The following is a 23,443-nucleotide window of genomic DNA, read 5'->3' as shown; positions in this document are numbered from 1 at the left end:
CTTTGTGGCTTAAAGAGTCAGCCCAGATACATTTTAACTGTGTGTTGCACATGCCATCATTATGAAATATTTGTTTCATAAGTGGCTCTGGGCCTTTTGTAATGAATTCAGCCTCCTTGGGTATTATGCTTAGGTTGTTTTGTTGTTGCTGTTGTTGTTTTGCTCTGTTCTTGCCTTCTATGTCTTGCTCTTTGACTTCCTCTTTTCAATAATATCCTTGACTATCTTTTCTTTTTTTTTTTTTTTTTGACTGTTCTGAGTAACCCTATTTTAGGTACATCAGTTTATATAAAACATATTTAGGTTTTGATTTTCATATACATTTTATTTTCTATTTTAACGGTGGAATTTATGCAATTTATAGTTATCTAGATTTCCCATAGGTTTGGCTTCAGAAACATCATTTATTTTATATTGTGAAGGCAAAATATATCTAATATATAAAATATATGTGAAAGTATTGTCATATATGGTCCATATATTTGTTTTACTTTGCTGTATATGTGTGTTTTTCTTTATATGCTTGTAAGTGTATTTTCTAAAATTAATGGGCTGTTTTTAGTAATTTTAGTGGTTAACTTGATACTTCATATGCCCTTAAACCTCTTTATTGAGTTAGCATCTTAAACAGTATTCATTGATTCTTTACTGTTTAGTAAGATTAGTACAATAGTACAAATTAGATAAGATTAGTACAATAACCCTTCCTCTTACCTCTGCTACTTCCCTTCTACCACTCAATTTTATAGTCAATTATAATTACTTAGTTCTTTCAATGATTCCCTTTTAAATAACAAGTATCTGTACTTTATCTCCTTACCTGCTTTACAAAATATCTCAGTCTTAGCCCTAAAAGATGAGAAGATCAAATACTTATACTATTTCTCCTTCCTTCCCTTCCCTCCACATTTTTGATAAATTATATTATTTTTACATTATGAATTGCAATATATTTTTCTCTATCTAAAATTACTAAGGTGACTTAGCTTTGGTTCTGTGGCTAAAGAGATTCAGTATTTATGACTGTTCTTTTAGTCACATATTCTCTATTGATCTCTTGGAAAACTCACTTTTGCCATCAAGTAGTTTAAGTCACTTCTTTGGGCTTATATCCCTGATTACTTATACCCTTAAGACTATAGATGTCTGTTGCTTTCACATGAACAAAGTATTGATTGGGTATAAAAGTTCCTTGGTTTTTTTCCCAAGTTATAGTGGAGAGATCCTTTAATTATAGTGTAGCATTGAATGTTGTTGTGATAAATTTTTGAGGGCAGCTGGACTTTTCCCCTTTATGGATTAGTTGAATTTTTGCCTGGATTCTTATGAGACAGTTTCTTTGCCTAGCTTTACCTAGGCATGCCTTGCTTACTGTTTTTAATCAACTTTTCCTAAGACACAACGTACCCTTTTAATCTTATGATTCAGGTCTATCTTTGCACTTTTGTTTTAGAACAAGTTATATTTAGTTTCATTGCTATCATGGAAATGAATGAGCCAGTAGTTTTCACTGGTGTATCTTTTCTAGTATGTCCCCTTTTCGCATGGCTTTCGTTATCAGTTTCTTTTTTCCTTGCAGTATTTTTTTTTAATAGGTTGCATAGTGGTTTCTTTTTTGGTTATTCTTTGAATGAAGTCCCTTTTCTGGAATGAACTCATTACAAAGTCAGTTTGGAGTTTGATTGTTATTTACCTAGGACTTTCTTAGCGACACTCTGCCCTGGGTTTATAACAGTAACCCTGATGTGTAGTATGCTTTTGACATGGATTATATTGAAGGCCTGTATGTTACAGGTCCTGGGTGTAGGGATTTAGCGTTTTCCTTTCTCCAATGGAACAAAATGATTTGCTAAAATGGCAGAGCCACTTGCCATGTAATTTTTCATCTCTTTACTGCTATACCGACAGCCTGCTTCTTACCAACGTGGCCAGTCTACACATTTCATCACCCAGTGCCATCCCTTTTGCCATTCTGCAGTTTTAGAGGGGACCGGGGGACTTACCAGTAGCCTTTTGGCACACATAGCTATAGCCCTGCTCATTCCAAGAAGGGACACTCGGTACGTACTGCAAGATGCCAAATACTCAGGGTCAACAGCGTTCCCCTATCAGCACTCCAATTCTTCCATAAGCCAGGTCCTATCACATGTGGTTGTGACTGTTTTCTAACTATGTCGGGAATTAAGATTTCTTGTTTTTTGTTTTCTGTCTTTGTGTTTTAGTTGGTTTCAGAGAGGAAACCGAGGCAGATATGCCTTTAACTAGCTAAATAAGGATTTTTAATAATTTTACTTTCCTTCCTGTCAAATATGTATAGATGTTAGATACTCTCTGGGGATTTTATTTCTCTGCAGGTGTTTTGTTTTATTGCATTTTACCGACTAAGCGGCATTATCGCTGTGCTCTGATCGCCCTTGAACATGGTGCAGATGTCAACAATTCTACCTATGAAGGAAAGCCAATATTCCTTAGAGCTTGTGAAGATGCACATGATGTTAAAGATGTGTGCCTGACACTTTTGGAAAAAGGAGCCAATCCTGATGCCATCAACTCAGTATGGCTATTCTTGTTATTGCAAATATTTCTTGTTTCAATTACAGCATAGTATAATCTTTGCATTTAAATATGATGACATTATCCTGTTAGCTGATAGACTGTTCATTTTGATTCAAAATGCTTGAAGATGGTATACTTTTATTATCTTCGTATTGCTGTGATTCTACAGTCTGTTTCCTAATTATGCTTGGAAACTTGGTATTTGTTATGCATAATGTCAAGGTACCATTATAGAAAATAGTAAAAAAGGCTTTTTTTTTTTTTTTTGAGACAGAGTATCACTCTGTTGCCCAGGTTGGAGTGCAGTGGTCCAATCTTGGCTCACTGCAACCGCTGCCTCCCAGGTTCAAGCAATTCTCCTGCCTCAGCCTCCCGAGTAGCTGGGATTACAGGTGCACGCCACCATGCCCCACTAACTATTTTTTTGTATTTTTAGTAGAGACAGGGTTTTACCATGTTGGCCAGGCTGATTTTGAATTCTTGGCCTCAAGTGATCTGCCCGTCTCTGCCTTCCAAAGCGCTGGGATTACAGGCATGCCCAGCCTAGTTCTGTTGTTTCTTATATCAATTTCGTTCACTCTCCTTATTTGGCTAATTTTGAGTTTTCTTGTAATTGCCCTTTCTTGACACTAAACATTGATTTTCTTCTCATTAGAAAACACCTGTGACCTAATTTTATATTAGTGTTGATATTTTATCTCTTTTTCTCTCTTTTTATTCTGCTCTATTTGCAAGAAATACATTTTTTAGCATGATATTCTCACAGGGGCATGCAGTGTGACCTTGACTCTGATTTTAGAATTCTACGTTTTGGATACTGACCCATTGTACTTGCTTAATTTTTCCTCTTTGTTACATGAAGCTAAGAAAAATGTAGAGAACTAAACTTGTAAGTGTAAAGCTAAGGTCAAATGGATTCAGACTGTATTTGTACTGATTCTGCTACTTAATATGATGGGTATAAACAGCATCTCATCTGTTTCATGTCCAGTCCACAGGTCGCACAGCTTTAATGGAGGCGTCAAGAGAAGGGGTAGTGGAAATAGTTCGAGGTATATTGGAAAGAGGAGGTGAAGTGAATACGTTTGACAATGACAGGCATCACGCCGTGCATTTTGCTGCTAAAGGAGGCTTTTTCGATGTAATAATCTATTCTTTGCTTTAAAATTTGTTGCTAAAACTTTTCTGTCCTTTTTCTCAAATTTTTTATATGTCATATAGAGTACATCAAGGCAGACATTTTTCTGAGTTACCTATGTTGTTTTCATCTTGATTTCCCCAAATAATTCTAAAATTATTATTTTTAAAAACTTTATCTCTTTATTTAGTTTTATGTGTTTGCTAATTTATTTATTTAATATTATCATAGTATTTTTCTGTACACTCGATGATAACAATTTAAAACTTCTGCCACCTGGGACTACTGTATTTTATGCCTTCATTACATACTAGAATCTTTAAAATATGATATGATCTAATTATGGGAGAACAATGCCCTCGTACTCTTTTTTTTTTTTTTTTTTTGAGACAGAGTCTTGCTCTGTCACCCAGGCTGGAGTGCAGTGGCGCGATCTCGGCTCACTGCAAGTTCCGCCAACTGGGCTCACGCCATTCTCCTGCCTCAGCCTCTCCAAGTAGCTGGGACTACAGGCGCCCACCACCACGCCCGGCTAATTTTTTTTTTTGTATTTTTAGTAGAGACGGGGTTTCACCGTGGTCTCGATCTCCTGACCTCGTGATCCGCCGCCTCGGCCTCCCACAGTGCTGGGATTACAAGCGTGAGCCACCGCGCCCGGCCGCCTTCGTACTCTTTTCTCCATGGTGTTTGTGTGTATTAGATAACGATATACCTGAATTTTAAACTCAAGTATTCTGATTATCTAAACATACAGCAAAGAATATCTCACTGATACAGTAACATTGCAGAAACAAAATAAAAATTAACACTTTTTTTTAAATTCTGAATTTCATCTGAAATTTCTTTACTCAATTTCTTTGAGTTTTAACATAGTTATCTTCATTTATATCACTATTTTCCCTGCAATAAAAGTATATACAAAGATAGAAACCACATTTGGTAAAGAATTTTCCTCTTGGATGCTGTTTTCCATGCTCTGATGCTTTCTTAAATTACCTACACTAACAAAAATGGTAGTGTCCCCTCTAAGTATAGAGTTTTCTATACTCTAGATCAATGCTATTTAATAGAACTTTTGGTGATGATGGACATATTCTATGTTTGTGCTATACAACACAGTACAACACAGTGGCCACGTGGCTTTTGAGTACTTTAAATGTGGCTAGTGAAACAAACAAATGAAACTTAAATATTTTCAGTTTAGTTCATTTCAATTTGAATTTTCAATAGTCATACGTGGCTAATCGATATTGTACTGGATAGCGCCGGTCTAGCTGTCAGTCTCTATATAGTAGATGTACATTCCTATTCCTCCACAACATCCACTATTTATTTTACAGATCTTGAAGCTTCTTTTTGCCTACAATGGAGACATGGGGCTGATTTCGATAAATGGGAACACACCACTTCATTATGCTGCCATGGGTGGTTCTGAAGATTGCTGTAAATATATAGCTCAGCGAGGTAAAATTGTCTAGCAATTTTGTGCTAAAAGTACTTATGATTTACCCATGTCGTAGATAAGCAGAGAATTTGGGCCTATCACTTGTCAGTGGCTTGTTTTTTTCTATAGCAAAACCTCACTCATATGTAGAAAGAAAATTGAAAATTATTTCTTATACTACCCTCTGTTAAATCATGAATCTGCTCTTAAAAGTGATGAAAACCTATTTGTCCAAAAATTTTAGGTTATTGTTAAAAACCTAAAGGGGATTGTTCCTGAGCCAACTAATTATTCAAATACTGATGGTTGAGGGCGGGGTGTGGTGGTTCATGCCTGTAATCCCAGCACTTTGGGAAGCTGAAGCAGGTGGATCACTTGAGGTCAGGAGTTCAACACCAGCCTGGCCAACAAGGCGAAACTGCGCCTCTACTAACAATGCAAAAAAAAATTAGCCAGGCGTGGTGACGGCGCCTGTAATCCCAGTTACTTGGGAGGCTAAGGCACGAGAATCACTTGAACCTGGGAGGCAAAGGTTGCAGTGAGCCAAGATCGTGCCACTGCACTCCAGCCTGTGTCTCAAAAAACAAACAACAAAAAACTTACAGTTGATTAAGTTCCTTATTTTAAAAATGCCAACATCAATCTAAAAAAGGACACACACTGGAAACCATTTGCTTTCATTTGAATTTTTAGTTTATTTTAAAAAATGTTCCATTGTGTCAAATGCAAAGATAACTTTTCTGGATAATTTGCAGTTATGGGAAAATAATTTGGGGGAAAACATGAAATGAAAATTTTCATGGAATATTTGAAATGTAAGCAGAATTTTTAATTTCAGATTTTCCTGTAGCTTTAAAGTATTAATTTAGAAATATGGACTATATAATATATAGCTTAATGAGTTTCTTAAAATGAAAATATTAGTTAATTATATTTAAGGATATGAATTTTTTGTTAATTACATGCTAATTAAATGCACATTAAAAGCTTTTTACCTCTGTTAGAGATAGAACTGCATTTTGCAGAACTGTATATATTTTTTCTAGTTTATGAGAAATGGGCAAAAACTTAAAGTCCAACAACTCTATAATAGAGCAAAGAAAGTGTTCTATTTTTCTGTTTTCCACACAGACACAAAATTTTACAAGTCACTAAAATTATAAATAAAACTAACATGCCCGCATAACTATAATAGCATAACATCCATTTTTAGTTGTATAAATGTATACTTTCCCTATGTCCCCAGTGTGATAAACCCTTTTAGCAAATGAGAAAAAAATATATCAAATGCAATTCTGGTTCTCTCAAACTGTCTTAATTGGTTTTGTTTTCAAATCTGTCTCTATTAGCAGTTTATTCTGACATTTCAGATTTAACATTGTGTATTTCTAAAAACTAAAGATCCACTCAAGTTGAGACAAATTCCTTTAACTTTAATATGTTGCCTTATTTCTTATTGGGACAAATATCACCCATACTCTATCATTTATGTATTCCTGGAATAAAGTCACAGAAGGCACATTGAGAAGCCAAGGACCAGAGCCTGGGTCATGCAAAAAGGCCTAACTCAGTGATGCAGAAAAGATCCATTTTCCTAGAAGAATCAATCATGAGACCATTTTAAAGCAAATGTTTGAAAATGTTCTGAGTTCTGTGTGTGTTCGGAAATATAAACACGTCACCAGATCCTATGTGGGTGACCCAGTTTCACAGCAGAAGTGTTGTCAGTTACATTTCTACCTTTAGAATCTTATATCTAAGGCAATCAGAGCAGCAAGAAACCCTTAGCGATCAAATGCTTGTTTCCGAATAAGCTCCCTGGGTTTAGTCTGTTCTGTACTTAATTGTAAAGCATTTGTGCTGGCTGCATTCATTTCTCACATTTCCGCATGATGGTCCTCTTTCGCCCCCTTGTCCCCTTGCTGGAGCAACTGACAACTCCCTGTAAGCATGTGAGAGCCACATCCAAGGGAAGAGGAGAGGAGCTCGTGGAATCCTCCACCTTCTCTTCCTGGGCCCTCAACTCCCTGAGTTCTGCAGCACCAGCCAGCTGGAAGTTGAATGTCTTTACCACAGAGGAGCATAAGTCTCACAAGGAATGACTAGATCTTTCTTTATTTACTAAAATTATAAAGGAGGAGACAGAAAGCTCCAAGTCAAAAGGACAGGAAAACTGCCTTTAGCTCTTTAAAGTGGGATGTTGGGGTCTTTCATACACATGGAAGTTTCTAACTAGGAGTAAGCTGGAAGCTGCAGAGAGTAAACTAAAGCAGGATGAAAATCCTTTGGTCCTTAGTGCTGGGTGAACATAGAAGAAGTGGCTTGAGAAGTGGGATCAAAAACCCCCAGACACCCTGAGTAAGCAAAATAAATAGCTACGTAAAAACAGCGTATCAGAATTAGTGTGGAATTGCACTATGGAATTACTGTGCTATGGAATTACACTGTAGAGTCACTGTTCTTAAAACTGTCCAATATAGAAATTTTAGAACCTTTATTGTCCCCATAGTCCTTTTTGGTTTTTCTACTACTAGTAAAATTATCAGCCTTAGTATAAAAGTGTGTGTGTGTGTGTGTGTGTGTGTGTGTGTGTCTGTAGTAAAATAGATAAATAGATTTTTCTTTTTTTAATTTTTATTTTTTTGATGATAGTAAGTGTATATATTTGTGGAGTATGTTAAATGTTTTGATATAGGAATACAATGCTTAATAATCACATCCTCTAGAATGGGATATCCATCCCCTCAAGCATTTATTCTTTGTGTTACAAATAATCCACTTACACTCTTTTAGCTTTTTAAAAACATACAATTATTATTGATTATAGTCACCCTGTTGTGCTATCAAATAGTAGGTGTTATTCATTCTTTCCATTTTTTTACCCATCGTATAAAATTTTAATTTTTGGCAATACTAAGGAAAGTATTAATCTTGAAAAACATGATCTGACTGCTTCTTCAAAGTCTTACTTATACATACCCTTATTATAGACAACACAGCCTTTTTGGTAGCACTAAATGGATTCCCTAACATGTTCAAAAAAGTTTATTTCTTCGGTGAATATTTATAAATAATGTTGGTCTCATCATTTTGTTAAATAAGGGATCAAAAAGGAAAATGAATTTTAATGTCTAACTTGCACATAAATATAATGCTCAACTCCTCAGGTTTAATTACAAATTACTTTTTCCTCTGTGAAGGTTGTTTACATGGCCATACCACAAAACAGCAGATTAGTATAAATTACATTATTTAATGAAGAATATGGAAAAAATAAAATTATACACAGATTTACAGTTTAAATCATTCAAAAGGAAGCGGGTATTCTGCATCTTTTCAGGTTCAGATCTGAGTTCATAAGGTCCTAGGTAAGCTGTTTGAATCCAGCTTCTTTCCAGATTCAAATGTATCCTTGCTCTTTTCCTGTTGGCCTGACATCCCCTGAGCAAGTGTACCAATATGGTATGTGTTTCAAATATCTCTAGGGATCAATGTTCTAATCCTATCGTAAATTGTAAACTTATCTTCTTCAGAATTCACCAAAGTGATGCTCACAGAAAAAAAAAATTACAGCTCAATTTTGTAATTATAACAGCAGAATGTGCACATCTCTATATACATATAATTTGGGGACACATTTTTTACTAATCATGAGAAATTAAGAAAACAGTTGGATGAATGTCATTTATTAGCCATGCAAATGCCTTGGCACCATTCATAATTATGATGCTTTATGTTTTAGGATGTGACCTGAAATGGAAGAATTTAGATCATAAAACGCCCAGGGCTGTGGCTAAGGAAGGCGGCTTCAAAGCAGCAAGCAAAGAAATACGCCGAGCGGAGAGAATGGCTAATAAACTAGCCAGGCCAGGAGCCAAAAATCCAAATCCACTGTGGGCCCTTAGACTGCACGATTGGTCCGTAGAACGTGAGACTTTCCTCCGGGAAGCCTTTTCGGTTTTAGACAGGGGTGATGGGAGCATCAGCAAGAACGACTTCGTGATGGTGTTGGAGGAAAGGCAAGATTATGCAAGCTCAGAACAGCTGGCTGCCATCGCTCAACTTCACGAGAAAACCCGGGGAGGAGGGGTCAATATTAATGAATTCTTTAAAGGAACCAGATATTTAAGCAAGTCTTTTGTCTTAGGATCGTATGGACCTAAGAAAAAGAAAAAAGGGATGGGCAAAAAAGGAAAGAAAGGGAAATTTGTCTTACCCCTTCCAATCTGTGTCATTCCTGAGTCTGCATTTCCACGCAGGCAGGATGGTGGGCCACCGTATTACATGATTGAGACCTGTGAGAATGTCACTGACAGCAGCCGATTTAACAGAGATCACCCCCCAGAACATCCCATTCAGGATGACTCTGCTTGGTACATTGATGATTCAGAGAAGGTATTTTCAAACATTAATATTATCACCAAAGCAGGGGATCTGGCTTCTCTGAAAAAGGCCTTTGAATCAGGAATACCTGTAGATATGAAGGATAATTATTACAAAACTCCGCTCATGACGGCGTGTGCAAGTGGAAACGTAGATGTGGTCAAGTTTCTTCTTGAAGAAGGGTATGTGTCTCAGTCGAGTGTGGCTTCAATTTTCACGAGTCTTCACATTTCAAGGAAGTGAAAAGACGAAGAATTTTAGTAATATAGAAAAGTGCTACTTTATTAAAGTCTATAATAAGGCTTTAATATATAAAAGCCTTTTATTAACACTTAATAGGCTTCATTAAAGAATGTTATTAAGGAATGCTTTATTAAAAATGCTGATTTATTATAGGCTTTATTAAAGTCTATAAAATGCCCTATAAAAGGCATGTGTTCATATTATTGATGGCTAGGGTTAGAAAAGGAGCATTTATGTTAGATTTATGTTATGTTAGATTCCTAGCCCCTTTATTAAAGCCTGTAATAAATTAATTAAGCCTGTAAATCTTATATGGGAAACCAGGATAATGGGAGCATAGGATTGTGTGTGCACAAATATATTTTGCCAATAGCAATTATGCACGAAGTGAAGGCCAGTAAGTGTTTACTCGGGGTAAACAGAGTCTTCTGATTATTACTGGCCTTCTGTCAGTGGCAGCACAGCTCAGTAATGTCTCAGAGCTTCACCTAGATGATGTGGAGTCACTTTTTAATCTGCCTCTATTTGGGGATCTCAACAACTTCAAACAAGTGGAATAGTGGCTATAATAACATGTTTTGGTCCCAAAACCTGCTGCCCTCCCCCAGTGTGGAGCAGCCTTTTCCCTGGTACTGTAAATATCTTTAAAATATCAAATCATGACAGTTTTATAATACTTCACTTTTTAGGCTGCAACAATCACTCAGGTTTGATTCCTTCTTCTACCATAGTTGTATAACCTGGGTGAGTTTCTTAATATTTTTGTGCCTCAGTTCTGTCATGTATGTAATGAGACTGTAGTGGGACTCATGCCACAAGATTAGTTGAAGATTGAGTTAAAATATGTAAAGCTCTCGTTAATACAGTAATTGCATACTTGATAAATAGAGTACTAATCTTAGTACTTTAACGTTAAAGAAAGACTCAAATGTGTATATTATCAAGAGAGCAACTAATGAGAATATGAACTTCTGGACAGCGAATTTCTAAAAAGGACTGAAATGTTAAATAATACATGGTAATGTTTAGAATTTTAATAATGAAGTTTCATTTAAAATTGTGTTACATGCAGAGAAAGTCACAAAATGAATTAATATAACTTTTATATGTCCTGTCAGCTTTTATCTTCATTGGATCTAGTTTTATAATTTTCCTTGATTTTAACCTTTACAAAACCATAATCCCTAGAATCTAAAGTGCCTTTTAATGTAGACATACACAAAGAAAGTTAAGACTGTCAAATATAATGCAGAATTAAGAGGTTTGAAGAAAAATTATGGCACAGAGTTTACAATTTAGCAACTTGATAGAACTCTATGAAATCTTACTTTGCATTTTTAGTGTCCAGTCATTGGAAAACCAGTATTTTTGGTTTGTTCATCTATCTTATTTTACAGAGCTAACGTTAATGCAACAGATAATTTTCTGTGGACTCCACTTCATTTTGCATGCCATGCAGGCCAACAAGACATTGTTGAGCTTCTTGTTGAATCTGGAGCTTTAATAGATGCAGTTTCAATCAACAACTCAACTCCTTTAAATAGAGCCATTGAAAGCTGCAGACTGGATACTGTAAAATACCTACTTGATGTTGGTGCTAAATTCCAGCTGGAAAATAGAAAAGGTAAGCGTTCATATTATTATTGATGATTAGGGTTAGAAAAGGAGAATTTATGTTAGGTTCTAAGCCCCTTCTGATTCTGTTCTCATAGGCTTGCATTGTCCACTGAGTTCCTGGTGCAAACACAAGCCTGAGTTAAATGTTATGAAAGTTTATCTTATACCAAGTTCTTCTCCACTCATTGGTGTTGGAGGGCCAATTCTTTATGTTTGCATTCTTCCATGGACCAAAATACTTTTGTAAAATATAATAAAATGATTTATTAGAAAAATAAAATGAAGAAACAAAATACAAGGCCAAACCTTTGTTTTTAATCTTTTAATTTTAATGACAGAAAATTATATTAAGTTGCTATAAACATTTATAAATACTTAGTTTCTGTAGTTACTTCATTATGGATCAGTAACTATTAGTTTGTGGACTTGCACCAGTTTGCAGATGACACATTGAGTTATTACACTGTTAGGACTGTTAATTACTAATGATTGCATACTCTATAGACTTTGGATTTCTCTTAAAGTTGGACAAAGTAATTCCTGAATTGAGGCTTCCCTGACTCTAGGAAGTAAACACATGACCTACCTTGTATCATAAATACCATACAGGAAAAATTAAAAAATCATTTGAATATATTTGAACTCCTTGTTTGGAAGTATAATTTTCCTATATTGGAAGCCATTGCTTCCTTTGACTGAGTGAACATCGTACCTCTAGTTGGTTCAGGCTGCCTCTGAGTCACAGATATTACTGCACCTGTCCTGCCTGATGATATTATAGGTAATATATTGCCCAGCCATCTGCCTGGAGCACCTGTGGCCACTAGCTTCTCCAGACCTTTTGGAATTTACCTCCTTACATCAACGAAAGAGGAAGATAATGTAAAATTATCTATCACATAGAAGGAAATTTGCACAATGTGGGGAGAGAACAATCAATTTGATGTTTAAAATGTAATATAATATATCCTATCACTCTTTTAAGAAACATAGTAAAAAAAGAAGGAAAAAATAATTTTGTGTATTTAGACGACACTATAAATCATGGGATTTTAAAGCTGGGACCACAATAGAGAATATTTGATCTAGCTCTGTGAACTTCTGTATATATACCACTTGCTTTAGGAATCACCCTTATTAGGGCAGGCTTAGAGCTGACATGCTGAGATATTTTTCTACATGGTTTCTCATTAATATGTTTATAGTCACTCTGAATTTCTGCTTATGTTTCAACAGGGCATAGTGCCATGGATGTTGCAAAGGCATATGCTGATTATAGAATAATTGGTCTGATTAAAGAAAAGCTAGATAACTTGCCAAAACCAGCAGAAAATCAAAAGCTAAAAGGCAAGACACCTCCTATACTGAAGACTGAAGGCCCTGAAATTAAGAAAGAAGAGGTAAGAAAAAAGGTGGACTACCCATTAGTAACTGGAACTCTTTAAAAATCTGTTTTGGGGGCCGGGCACGGTGGCTCACGCTTGTAATCCCAGCACTTTGGGAGGCCGAGGCGAGCGGATCACGAGGTCAGGAGATCGAGACCACGGTGAAACCCCGTCTCTACTAAAAATACAAAAAATTAGCCGGGCGTGGTGGCGGGCGCCTGTAGTCCCAGCTACTCGGAGAGGCTGAGGCAGGAGAATGGCGTGAACCCCAGAGGCGGAGCTTGCAGTGAGCCGAGATTGCGCCACTGCACTCCAGCCTGGGCGACAGAGCGAGACTCCGTCTCAAAAAAAAAAAAAAAAAAAAAAATCTGTTTTGGGGAAGGCAGAAGCACTATTTACATATTGTTATACAACATGGGCAGATAATATGCAATGCATACTTTCAATACCATTATTATATAGTACTTTTAAAGAAATATCTAATAAAATTCTTATCACTGAAGAGCCTAAAAAGTACTCACTGCAAAGAGAATCCATACAAAAACCAAGTGGGTCCAGCCAAATACAATTAGAATGTTGAAAAAGAAAACCAAAACTGGTATTGGATTTGTATATATTTGGTCCTGAATTATACAGATTTGATGAGATGGTCCAAATAGGGAAGGAGGCTAACCCTTATGAGGAATGAAGTAAAGCATGATTTTTCTTCATTTTGGTCTCATTGCCACCATATCCCCTTTCATTGCCCACCACATCCCCTTCCTCCCATCTGCCGCCTCCACCAAGGAATTTTAATGAATACCACTGAATTCTGGTATATGGAGCCATTGTCACTAAAATACCCTGCAAAATGATTGTAGAAGGTTTTCAACGTTTCTGGTAATCCGGAGTGATTTGGAACTTCTAAACTCCAGCGGAAGGTTGAAGTCGTTGCCCATGGGAGTTACTGAGACATCAAGACTTTACCATTGGCAGGAAACCCCTAAGTGTGTCTCTAAGTTGGAAGCTTTTTTTAAGGGAGCAGAAGATTTACTGGAGACTCTTGGCTGACACAGGACAAGAGATGAAAGTCCAGAAGGAAAAGTTTTAGTGTCATCAAATTGGAAAGGGTTGGGGAAATGTAGGTGGTAGGGAGTAGACAGGATGAAGGGATTGTAGACAGGCAGCAGAGTTATAAACATGGAGGATGTTAGGATGGCAAAAGGTGAAGGAGAATCAGTCAACTAAAGTTCTTCCATTGTCATTTTAGTAGGCCACAGATCAAGGATGGGTATCTCAAAGACTTATGTGATCTTCTACCAATACTTCTAATTAAAGTTAAACAAGGCAAACTATCTCTCCCCATCCCTAAAGTTATAATAATATACTATTTTATCTCAAATTATAACTTGCACAGTAGCATTTTTAGTTTTTTTTTCTGGCTTCAGAGTAAGATATGAAACAGCAAATAATATTAGAAAGTCAATATAGATTTTTACAATTTATAATTTTTTTGGTCTTACTTCCAGGAACCACTGTCATCAATTTATGGTGTACCAACCACGTCAGAGGGAAAGAAAGTACGGAAGGATAATGTGGTTCATCTCAATTCATTGATTACCAGTGGTTACACTAAGAAAGTGGATATCACATTTATTCCGCGGAAGGTAAGTGCTTTGAAAAGATTTTCATAGCATGGTAGAAGCTCATAATGTCATTTTTTCAAAAGCTTTTTATGTAGAATATCCAAACAAATCTACACAGTTTGTCTTTCATAGTTACTATTTGTGAATGTTCTTTTGCCAGGGTCTGCTACTTTCAACTCAGTATGCCCAAGTAATAGCTCCTGGCATCTAGTTCTCTTTCTGTTACTGTTTCTGTATTGAGATTTACATTTTCCTAGAAAGGTTGAAGTCTTTCTGAATCAATGGCATGTTCTGCAGCTGTTTAATCACTAACTCCTAAGGATACTTTTTTTTGGTACTTCTCAGACCCAACCCTTCTTTGTACTTACTACTACCAGCTCATGCAGAAGGTTCATATAAATCAAGACTGAATTTATTCAGTAGCTTCCGAAAACATCCACAACTAAAGAGGTGGAGACATCTTTTGGAGAAAAGAGTTGTCTTTCCATTGGCCATCCAACCAGGCTGAACAAGCAACTCCCCTCGCCTTCTATTATAAAAATAATTTTGACTTCTACATAAGACATATAGGTAGTAAACCTAGATGATCTTCTAATTCCTTTGCTTCCCTGTTTTGGCATCCTAAAAAACGAACAGCAGCTGGTCTGAGCATAACTGGCCAGAGAAGTAACTGAAGAATATTTCCGACATTAGTTGTCTAGACAGTCATCATCAAAAACAGTGATGCTCAGGCAACCACTACTGTCATATGAGCGGGGGATGGGGGGCGGGTAAGAAGTTAAAACACATCTAAAAGAAAATTTAATAGTTTTAAGTTAAAACTATAAACAAATTTTTAAGTTAAAACTGTGTATTGAAAATTGTGTGGATATTAGCATATTTACTGGCTGTCATACTCATACCTGCTCGGGCACGGCTATTTTTCTTTTTAAGATTTGGAGTCCTGAAGCCACAACAGCAGAGCTGATCAGGAAGAGGGAAGTACGGCGAGAGAGGTTTACACATGAGGTGGACTTCGACGATTTTATGATGCCTTTTCAGAAGAACATCACAGAGAAAGCTCGAGCGCTGGAAGCTGCCTTGAAGACCTAAGTCATAGCAGTTATTTCTTGGGGTAAATGCTTTGAGGCCCAGGGACCAATCTTTGGAGAAAGTAGACATTTCCATCAAAGCCAAAGCAATCCATATACCAAGAACTTGTTACCAAGTATTTCTTTTTGCTTTAACAACTATAAATATTCTGAGCTGTCTAGAGAAAAGATGTATGTTATTTTGAAATGAATGGTATGTCATTCTGGATAAATCCCCAAGCCTCCTTATGAGTGTAGTGAAATACATGACATGTGGGTTATAAACACTGCTGTCAAAAGATTTACCAGGTCTACACCATTGTGCTTATTATTTTTTTAATTTTTTTTTTTCATTAAATACAGAGTCTCACTATATTGCCCCAGCTGGTCTTGAACTCTTGAGCTCAAGCAATCCTCCCAACTTGGCCATCCAAAGTGCTGGGATTATAGTCATGAGCTACTGTGCCCAGCCTGCTTATTGAAAATACATTTCTAGTGGAAATTGATGAAAACAATTTAGGTTTTGGAAAAAGAAGTAACATTTAATCTTCTAAGGAAGGAGTTTATTTCTCACATGCCATTATAAACTATGTGTGTTAGATACCTTGGGTTGAATACACTTTTAACAGCCCTAGCTGTTAAAAGCCCTAGCCCTAGATAGATAGATATTAGATTGGTGCAAAAGTAACTGCGGTTTTTGCCATGACCTTTAATTGCGGCAAAAACTGCAATTACTTTTTCTCCAACCTGGTAGCTAGGTAGCTAGCTAGCTAGCTAGCTAGCTAGAAAGACAGATAGGTATATAGATGATAGATGATAGATAGATAGATAGATAGATAGATAGATAGATAGATAGATAGATAGATAATTTATTGCAAATAATTGGTTTACATAATTCTGGGCCCCAGATGGTCAAGTGCTAAATTTGTAGAGTAGGCTATCAGGAAGTGCAGGCTAGAAACATGCAGGAGCTGTCCCTGAAGTCCACAAGTGGAATTTCTTCTTCAACACAGAAACCTCAGTTTTGTTCATACACCTAAATACTTCAGTATGTCTTTCCTAAAATAAAAGGCATCCGTTTACCTAACCAGATTACGATTGTCAAAATTTCAGCTGTCGTTAAAGCGACTGATGGGATCAGGTTTGCCTAGATTATCTAAGACAATCTCCTTTACTTAAAGTCAATGAATTGTAAATGTTGGTTGCACGTACACAATTCCTTCACCACAACACCTAAGATATTTGATTGAGTTACTGGGTGCTATAACCTAGCCAAGTTGAGACATAAAACTGACCATCTCTGGAGGTGTAATCTGGAGTAAAAAGCTAGCTGAGGCGTTACTCACACCAGGAAATGCAGTGGGTACTGAACAGGAGCTCAAAAAATATCCAATGTCTCATCGACAGAAAGAAGCCACTTTAGAATCTGCCTTACCAGAAGGCACCGACTCCAGATTATAGCTCTGTCAGTCACGTGTGGATTAAACCCCTTTCCTCTAACCTCCTCCCTCTCTTTCCAACCTTGGAGGGACCTTTCTCAGGAGCCAGTCAGGGAGGAGAAGGGAAGAGAGAGTGAAGCAGGTAACCAGGCCCACCCCTCTGGAGGAGACAGACCTGAAGAGGGGTTGCTTACAAGCGTTGCATTTGGAGTCCAGAGATTTGCTATTACAGCTAAATTTTGTCTGTTTTGTAAGGTTTTGGTTTGTTTTTTTGTTCTCTCTTTTCTTTTTGTTTTAATTTCATATTTATGGAAAAGTTGCAATAATCTGACAAAGAATTCTTATATGCCCTTTACCCAGATTACCTAAATGTTAACCACTTGCCACATTTGCTTTATCTCTTTCTCCCTCTACATATATGCGTATGTATGTTTAATTTTTTTCTGGAACTATTTGTGTGTCCATTGAAGACATGATGAAGACATGATGTTCTTCACATGATGTTTTTGTATTTGTGTGTCAGTTGAAGACATGATGTTTTAAATATTTCATTGTGTATTTCCTAAAATCACGATGTTCTTTTGAATAACAATATTACCATTGGCAAAATAAGGAAATGAACACTTAAGTGAACTATTTAATCTGTAGACCTTATTCAGATTTTGCTATTTATCCCAATAATTTCCTTTGTACTCCTAGGTCATGAAATACATTCACTTGTCCCATCTCTTTAGTCTCTTTTAGTTTAGAACAGCCTGTTTTTCTTGTTTGTTTGTTTGTTTAACAGTATATAAGAAGAACACAAGCCAGTTATCTTGTAAAATGTCTCTCAACTTTGGTTTGTCTTAAATGTCTTCAAGAATAGATTCAGGTGATGCTTTTGGGGCAGCAGTGCTACAGATGTCATTGCACCCTTCTCAGTACATCATATCAGGAGGCACACGATGTTGATACCTGATGTAAACTTTAACTGCATTTGCAGTTGAGAGAAATGTAAATAAAAGTAAAGCTGCAGTAATAAATCATAACTGCATAAATTAACTGTAGTACATACTGTACAACTGTAATAATTTCATAGCCACCTCCTGTTGCTATTGTGTTGAGTTCAATTGTTGTCTTTTCTCAAGCTTACTTTATTGTATGAATACAGTATTTATAACATACAAAATATGTGTTAATTGACTGATTATAATATGGGTAAGGCCTTTGGTCAATAGTAAGCTATTAGTATCCAAGATTTTGGGGAAGCAAAACTTATACATGGATTTTTGACTGCAAGGAGAGTAGGTGCCGGCAGCTCTCTAGTAGTTTTCCTTGTACTTAATGAATATCTGATGGATAGATACTTTGAAACTATGGAAATTCCCTTCTATTTTCATACTTTCACCTACTAATTTTAGCATCCATGGATAATTCTTGCCTAAAATAATTATTACAGTGACAGTTGCCATAAAATAATTTCTACATTTTATCATTCTTTCCATTTCTTACTTGGCCTTCTGCTGTTGGGCAGAGCTTTCTTTTTTTCCTTATTAATTTATGTACTCAAATCAGTATAGACTCATGCATTCCTTTTTTATTTAATGTGAATTATATATGTGTGGGACCAACTCAGAACTCCAGAATTGGTGTAAAGATTATTTTAAGCCAAAGACATTTGAGATTTAACATACCATATGCAGGGAAAAAAAAAAAGTCTTCTCAGACCTTTGCTTACCTGACTACAAGCAGTAACTTCTAGGAAATAAGGCTGCCATAAATTCCTCTTCAGGTTTGATCTGCTTCTAGAACACAAGTAATCCTACCCGAAATCCCTTCTCCAGAAGTGTTGTATGGCCCCGAAGGAAATTTAAGGACCATTTATACCTGTATAGATAAACATTATCACATACTTTTTTATCTCCTGTTTGTTCACCTGAAAACTCATGTATCTTTTTAAAAAGTCATTGTGTTTACATAAATGTCTTCTCCCCCTCCCCTCTGCTTATCAAGATGATTTTAAACCACCAATTTTAACTATCCCTTTGAGTTACTCATCACTGAGTTCTCCCAAGTATATATGCCTTGCACGCATAAACTTTTTTATCCTGTTAAAATGCCTTTTGTCAGTTTAATTCACAGGCTCCAGGCATTGAACCTAAGAGGGTAGAGGAAAAGTTAATCCTTCCCTATGTGATCCTTTACTCTCGTTATTAATTTTGATGCTCAAATCGTCCCTAATTTAACTAGTGGAAAACCCTTCAAGTTGGCTCCTGATAAAAAGACATTTTGTTTTCTAAAACAATCACAGGACTCTTTATTTCTTGAATGTGAGGGAAAATGCCCACCTTTGGCTTCGTTCAGGAACAAGGAAAATGAATCTGCAACAGCAGATTTTCAGAGGTGATCACTTTCTGTTTTCACTCTAGTGAGCACATTTTTTAAATGTCAGTTTGATAGATAGTGGTGTCCTGGGATCAACTTCAGCCACTTGCAAATATAAACTGAGAGTAAGCATCAGTGTTAGGTCTTATTAACTCTCTTTCCCTACATACGGAGTGTTTGTATTCATTTTAATGGCTCAACATGTTTAAAGGGGAATTGTGTGAGGGGGTCACAAAATTGACTGTGTTTATCTGGAGTTTAATGCTGAACCCAAACATAGCAGAGCCACAGTTCTAACTGTGGCCCATAAGAACATCAGTGCTATTCAAAGAGTGATCCACAGGCCAGCAGCATCAGCACCACAGGGAGCTTACTCCCACTACCCGCTGCCCAAAATTATAGTACTGAAGCCTATACAAGCGTAACGAAAATTTTGTAGAGGAAATCTTACTGGCATAAAAAGACTGTCAATGTTGCATGAAAAGGACCTACATTATAAGTAGTATAACATCAGACTTGAAATGCACAACATGTACATAAATAGTAATTTTTCTGGGTCTTTATGAGTTATCTGACCTTCATTGTTTTATTTTGGCTTACCTGTATTTTCTGTTTTTCTTTTTTCTTTTTTTTTTTTCACGATGTGCACGTATTACTTTGGAATTAACCATTAAAAAAAAAAAAAAAGAAAAGAAAAAACACAGGTTAACACCGAAGTCCATAATACCAAAGTGAGTTTATTAGTATTTGCCTCTTTTATGCCTTTTTGTGCATTGCATTAAGATTCTCTCAGAAGAACAGAGCCAAGAATTCAGGAGCAAATGATGTGTGAAGGAAGTGCTCCCAGGGGAGAGCAGTATGGGGTGAGGGCTATGAAACAGGACAGAGAAATGAAAGTTGCCAAACAAGGGTGTACTTTCAGATGAAACCACAGCTTCTGAGTAGCCCGTGGGGAGCTGTAGCGCACAGGCAAGGAGCTGAGCTTCTGGGTTCCTGTATCAGCCAGTAGCTGCAGGATTAAGGGTGTACTGGCGAGGCTGTTCCAGTGCTCGAGGGCAAGTCTGCAAAGGCCGTGGTGGGAACTATTGGCTAGAAAGCATGCAGAAGCTGTAACTGCGTGCATAGCACAGGAAAGGGGACACATGCACTTATCTTTAAATTTACACTTTGGTGAACTGGGTAAGACTGTGGGTTTTGTATTAGCAGACCTAGATTTGAATCTGCATGTTGTTAGTCATCTGCATTTACTGCCTGCTTGCCAATGGATCAAGTTACAAATGGTCATGACTCCGAATTTCATCATTTATAAAGTAGGGATAATAATACGTCCCTCAATGAACTCTTATGAGACTCTAGTGGAATAACGTCTTTAAGGATGCTCAGTCTGTGCCTATGCCTGGTTGGTGGTCAATATATGGTTTGTTTTTAACCATCTTTCAGTCTCTAGAGGAAAAGTGAACCAAAAGAAGGCACAGGAAGGAATAAGGACCCAGACCTGAAGAGTCAGAACAGAAAAGGCTTCCTGGAGCAGATCCACTTTCAGACCTTCAAAGTCATTTCAACATATATACATTTTTTTTTTTGAGACAGGGTCTCGCTGGAGCACAGTAGCATGATCTCAGCTCACTGCAACCTCCACCTCCTGGGTTCAAGTGATTCTCCTACCTCCTACCGATTTTTTGTATTTTTAGTAGAGATGGGGTTTCACCATGTTGGCCAGGCTGGTCTCAAACTCCTGACTTCAAGTGATCCTCCTGTTTCCACCTCCCAAAATACTGGGATTACAGGCGTAAGCCACCTCACCTGGCCCTAAATATGTAGATATTTTATCTACATATTTAGCTACTTTGTCTAGTTTCTGATAATCAGAGAAAAATGAAAAACCCCTATTTGCCAGGAGATATACTTACTAATTTCTGTATAGTTCCGGTGGATAGTGGCCCAAAGGTTATCTAGCTAATTACTAGTTAGGTAATTAAAATAATATCTTAGATCAAGCTTCCTAGAAATAGAAGCTGAGATGGGGACTCTAGTGCAAGTGACTTATTAAGAAGGAACATGTCAGGGAATGAGAGAAGCAGAATAAAGCAGGGAAAGACCTGAGGGAAGGATATGATCTCAGGAGGGCGTTAGCACCAGCCTAATTTCCTGGGGAGCTTTGGAGGATGAATGGAACCACAGAGGTTGGTCCTGCCCAGAGGGAAGAAGCCTGGGCTGTTATATCCTGCATCAATCAGTCATTAACCAGCCCCTTGTCGGGAGAGAAACCTTACAAGTGTCACCTGGCTGATTCGCAAGGTGGCTCTGATCAGCCAAAGGCAATCCCCAGAGAAGTGGGTAACACTTAGCCTCCAACCACAGCAGCTGAGCACTGGATGGGCCAGCTGGTTAAGGGGATCTGGGCAGCGCACCAACAGCATCTGCTACAAATGGCATGCTCTTGCGTGCAAAGTTCAGGTGCAAAATTTCAGAAGGTGACTCCCTGAGATCACTTTGCACGACACACTTTGTTTTTAAAAAGAATGTAACTTCAACAAACTTCCGAACTTGCCTCATTGTTAAGAATAAAGATGAATGAGCAAGAACAGCATTGATAACTGATTTGGCAGCTAGTTGAAAGGGGAATCACAAATCCCAGTGGTGGTTTCTGCTTCTTCAAACTTGAGTGTTATCAATGGTTAAAAATTATAAACATGAGACACAGAAAGATGTACTCAGCCTTGTGCTAAGGATAAGGTCATGTCTAATTGGTAAAAATCAATCATCCCCAGTGAAGTTAGTTTAGCAACTTTTATTAAATTCACAATGTGGCCATGAAAAGTGCCCAAGAGAACTACTGAGCCTGTAGTTTTTTCAAAAAGGGTGGTGTAAAAATAGAGAAATGAGAAAATTCAAATGCCTTCTCCACACAGGCATAAATTTGAAGTAAATAGTCATCTGAACTATGGTATTATTAACTATTTACACAGTACGTATATTTTGTTATATGGATTTGTATTTCTGTAACAGTGCATCCTAGGGGAAGTTTACAAATGAAGGTAGATGGGGTGTTTGTGTATATCAAATAACCACATGCTAATATTCTTAGATCCTTAGGTAATTATTACTACATCACGAATTTTATCTGAGTAATAAGGAAGAACTGAATATTCTGTTGAGATTCTGGAACTTACTGGAGATTTCTTTTATCCTAGATAAATAATTGAGTATTGTGTGATGTATGATGTGATATGTGTGTGTAGGTATGTGTTTATTCAGGATTAATAATGATGGTATTTTCCATTTATCTTCAGTAAACAAGAGTTTGAAGAGGAATGAATATGCAAAAAAAGCTTTATTTTTCATAGGCTTAATGACTTTTTGTAAGATGGTTTGAAATAGCCATATATTTTTCTAAATATGGGAGATTGTTATGTTCTTCGTTATTGAGACCCTTAAGCTGCAGTTTGATGCTTTCCACTGAAAAGCATTAGAAGTGAGAAAAATAAGTGAGAGAAATAAGTATTCTCTCATAAAAATTAAATAATGAAATTAACACATACAGAATTAAATGAGTAATGAGTATTATTGATGTCTGAATATATTTCACGCTAAAGCAACACTTCCCAACACTTCCCAAAGCTAACAAGTCAGCCAGAAGGAGGATTGATCAGCAATAGAAGATCATGGAATGAGAGTACCTAGGCAGACCTTGTGTGTTTAGACTCTGCAGACCTCTGTTCCATATAACACATGCGTCTCAGTTAGAGATTGAGACTTTTCATGCTGTCCAAGGCTGCTACCACTAGAATGCTGAATCTATCAGCAGCCTTTGTTCTACACACAATTTGGTTTTATTCACTCAGCATATATTTATTGAGCACATTCAGGACAGGACACTTTTTATCTTCAGATTACATACTATCAACATAAGTGTGAGTCCAGGTATGTATTTATTGAGGGGTCTTTCATACCCACCAGCCATGTAGTTAAACCCAGGCTGTGTAACCTATTAGACCAGGTGCAAACTATCAGTCTATACATTCCTAAACAATGTAGACAAGCTAATACATGCTGCCTCCAAGGGAATTTTGAGCTTTAAATAGCACATTGCACATTATAAAGTCCTCACTAGCACATTTCATTCTTATCTTGACCAGACTTCAAGCATCCCAGGAGACAAACACAGGGCTACCCCAG

The 23,443-nt window shown here is 36.9% G+C and overlaps 1 protein-coding gene across 2 annotated transcripts in view; it reads left to right on the top strand.

Annotated features, from left to right (window-relative positions):
• Nucleotides 1–18,068, top strand: part of ANKEF1 (ankyrin repeat and EF-hand domain containing 1) — a 30,072-nt gene extending 12,004 nt beyond the window's left edge. For both annotated transcript variants that reach the window (XM_055266344.2, XM_063633996.1), the window contains exons 3-10: nucleotides 2,355–2,554; nucleotides 3,548–3,697; nucleotides 5,035–5,158; nucleotides 8,881–9,703; nucleotides 11,162–11,388; nucleotides 12,618–12,781; nucleotides 14,275–14,412; nucleotides 15,325–18,068. In XM_055266344.2, the coding sequence (XP_055122319.2) occupies nucleotides 2,355–2,554; nucleotides 3,548–3,697; nucleotides 5,035–5,158; nucleotides 8,881–9,703; nucleotides 11,162–11,388; nucleotides 12,618–12,781; nucleotides 14,275–14,412; nucleotides 15,325–15,483 (1,985 nt within the window). In that variant the 3' untranslated portion in view covers nucleotides 15,484–18,068. The remainder of the gene's footprint in view (nucleotides 1–2,354; nucleotides 2,555–3,547; nucleotides 3,698–5,034; nucleotides 5,159–8,880; nucleotides 9,704–11,161; nucleotides 11,389–12,617; nucleotides 12,782–14,274; nucleotides 14,413–15,324) is intronic.
• Nucleotides 18,069–23,443: the final 5,375 nt, after the last annotated feature.

This window comes from Symphalangus syndactylus, chromosome 24, assembly GCF_028878055.3.
Source record: "Symphalangus syndactylus isolate Jambi chromosome 24, NHGRI_mSymSyn1-v2.1_pri, whole genome shotgun sequence".
NCBI classification, from domain to species: domain Eukaryota; kingdom Metazoa; phylum Chordata; class Mammalia; order Primates; family Hylobatidae; genus Symphalangus; species Symphalangus syndactylus.
The sequence above is the reverse complement of the archived record's forward strand: the minus strand, read 5'-3'. Positions and strand labels throughout refer to the sequence as shown.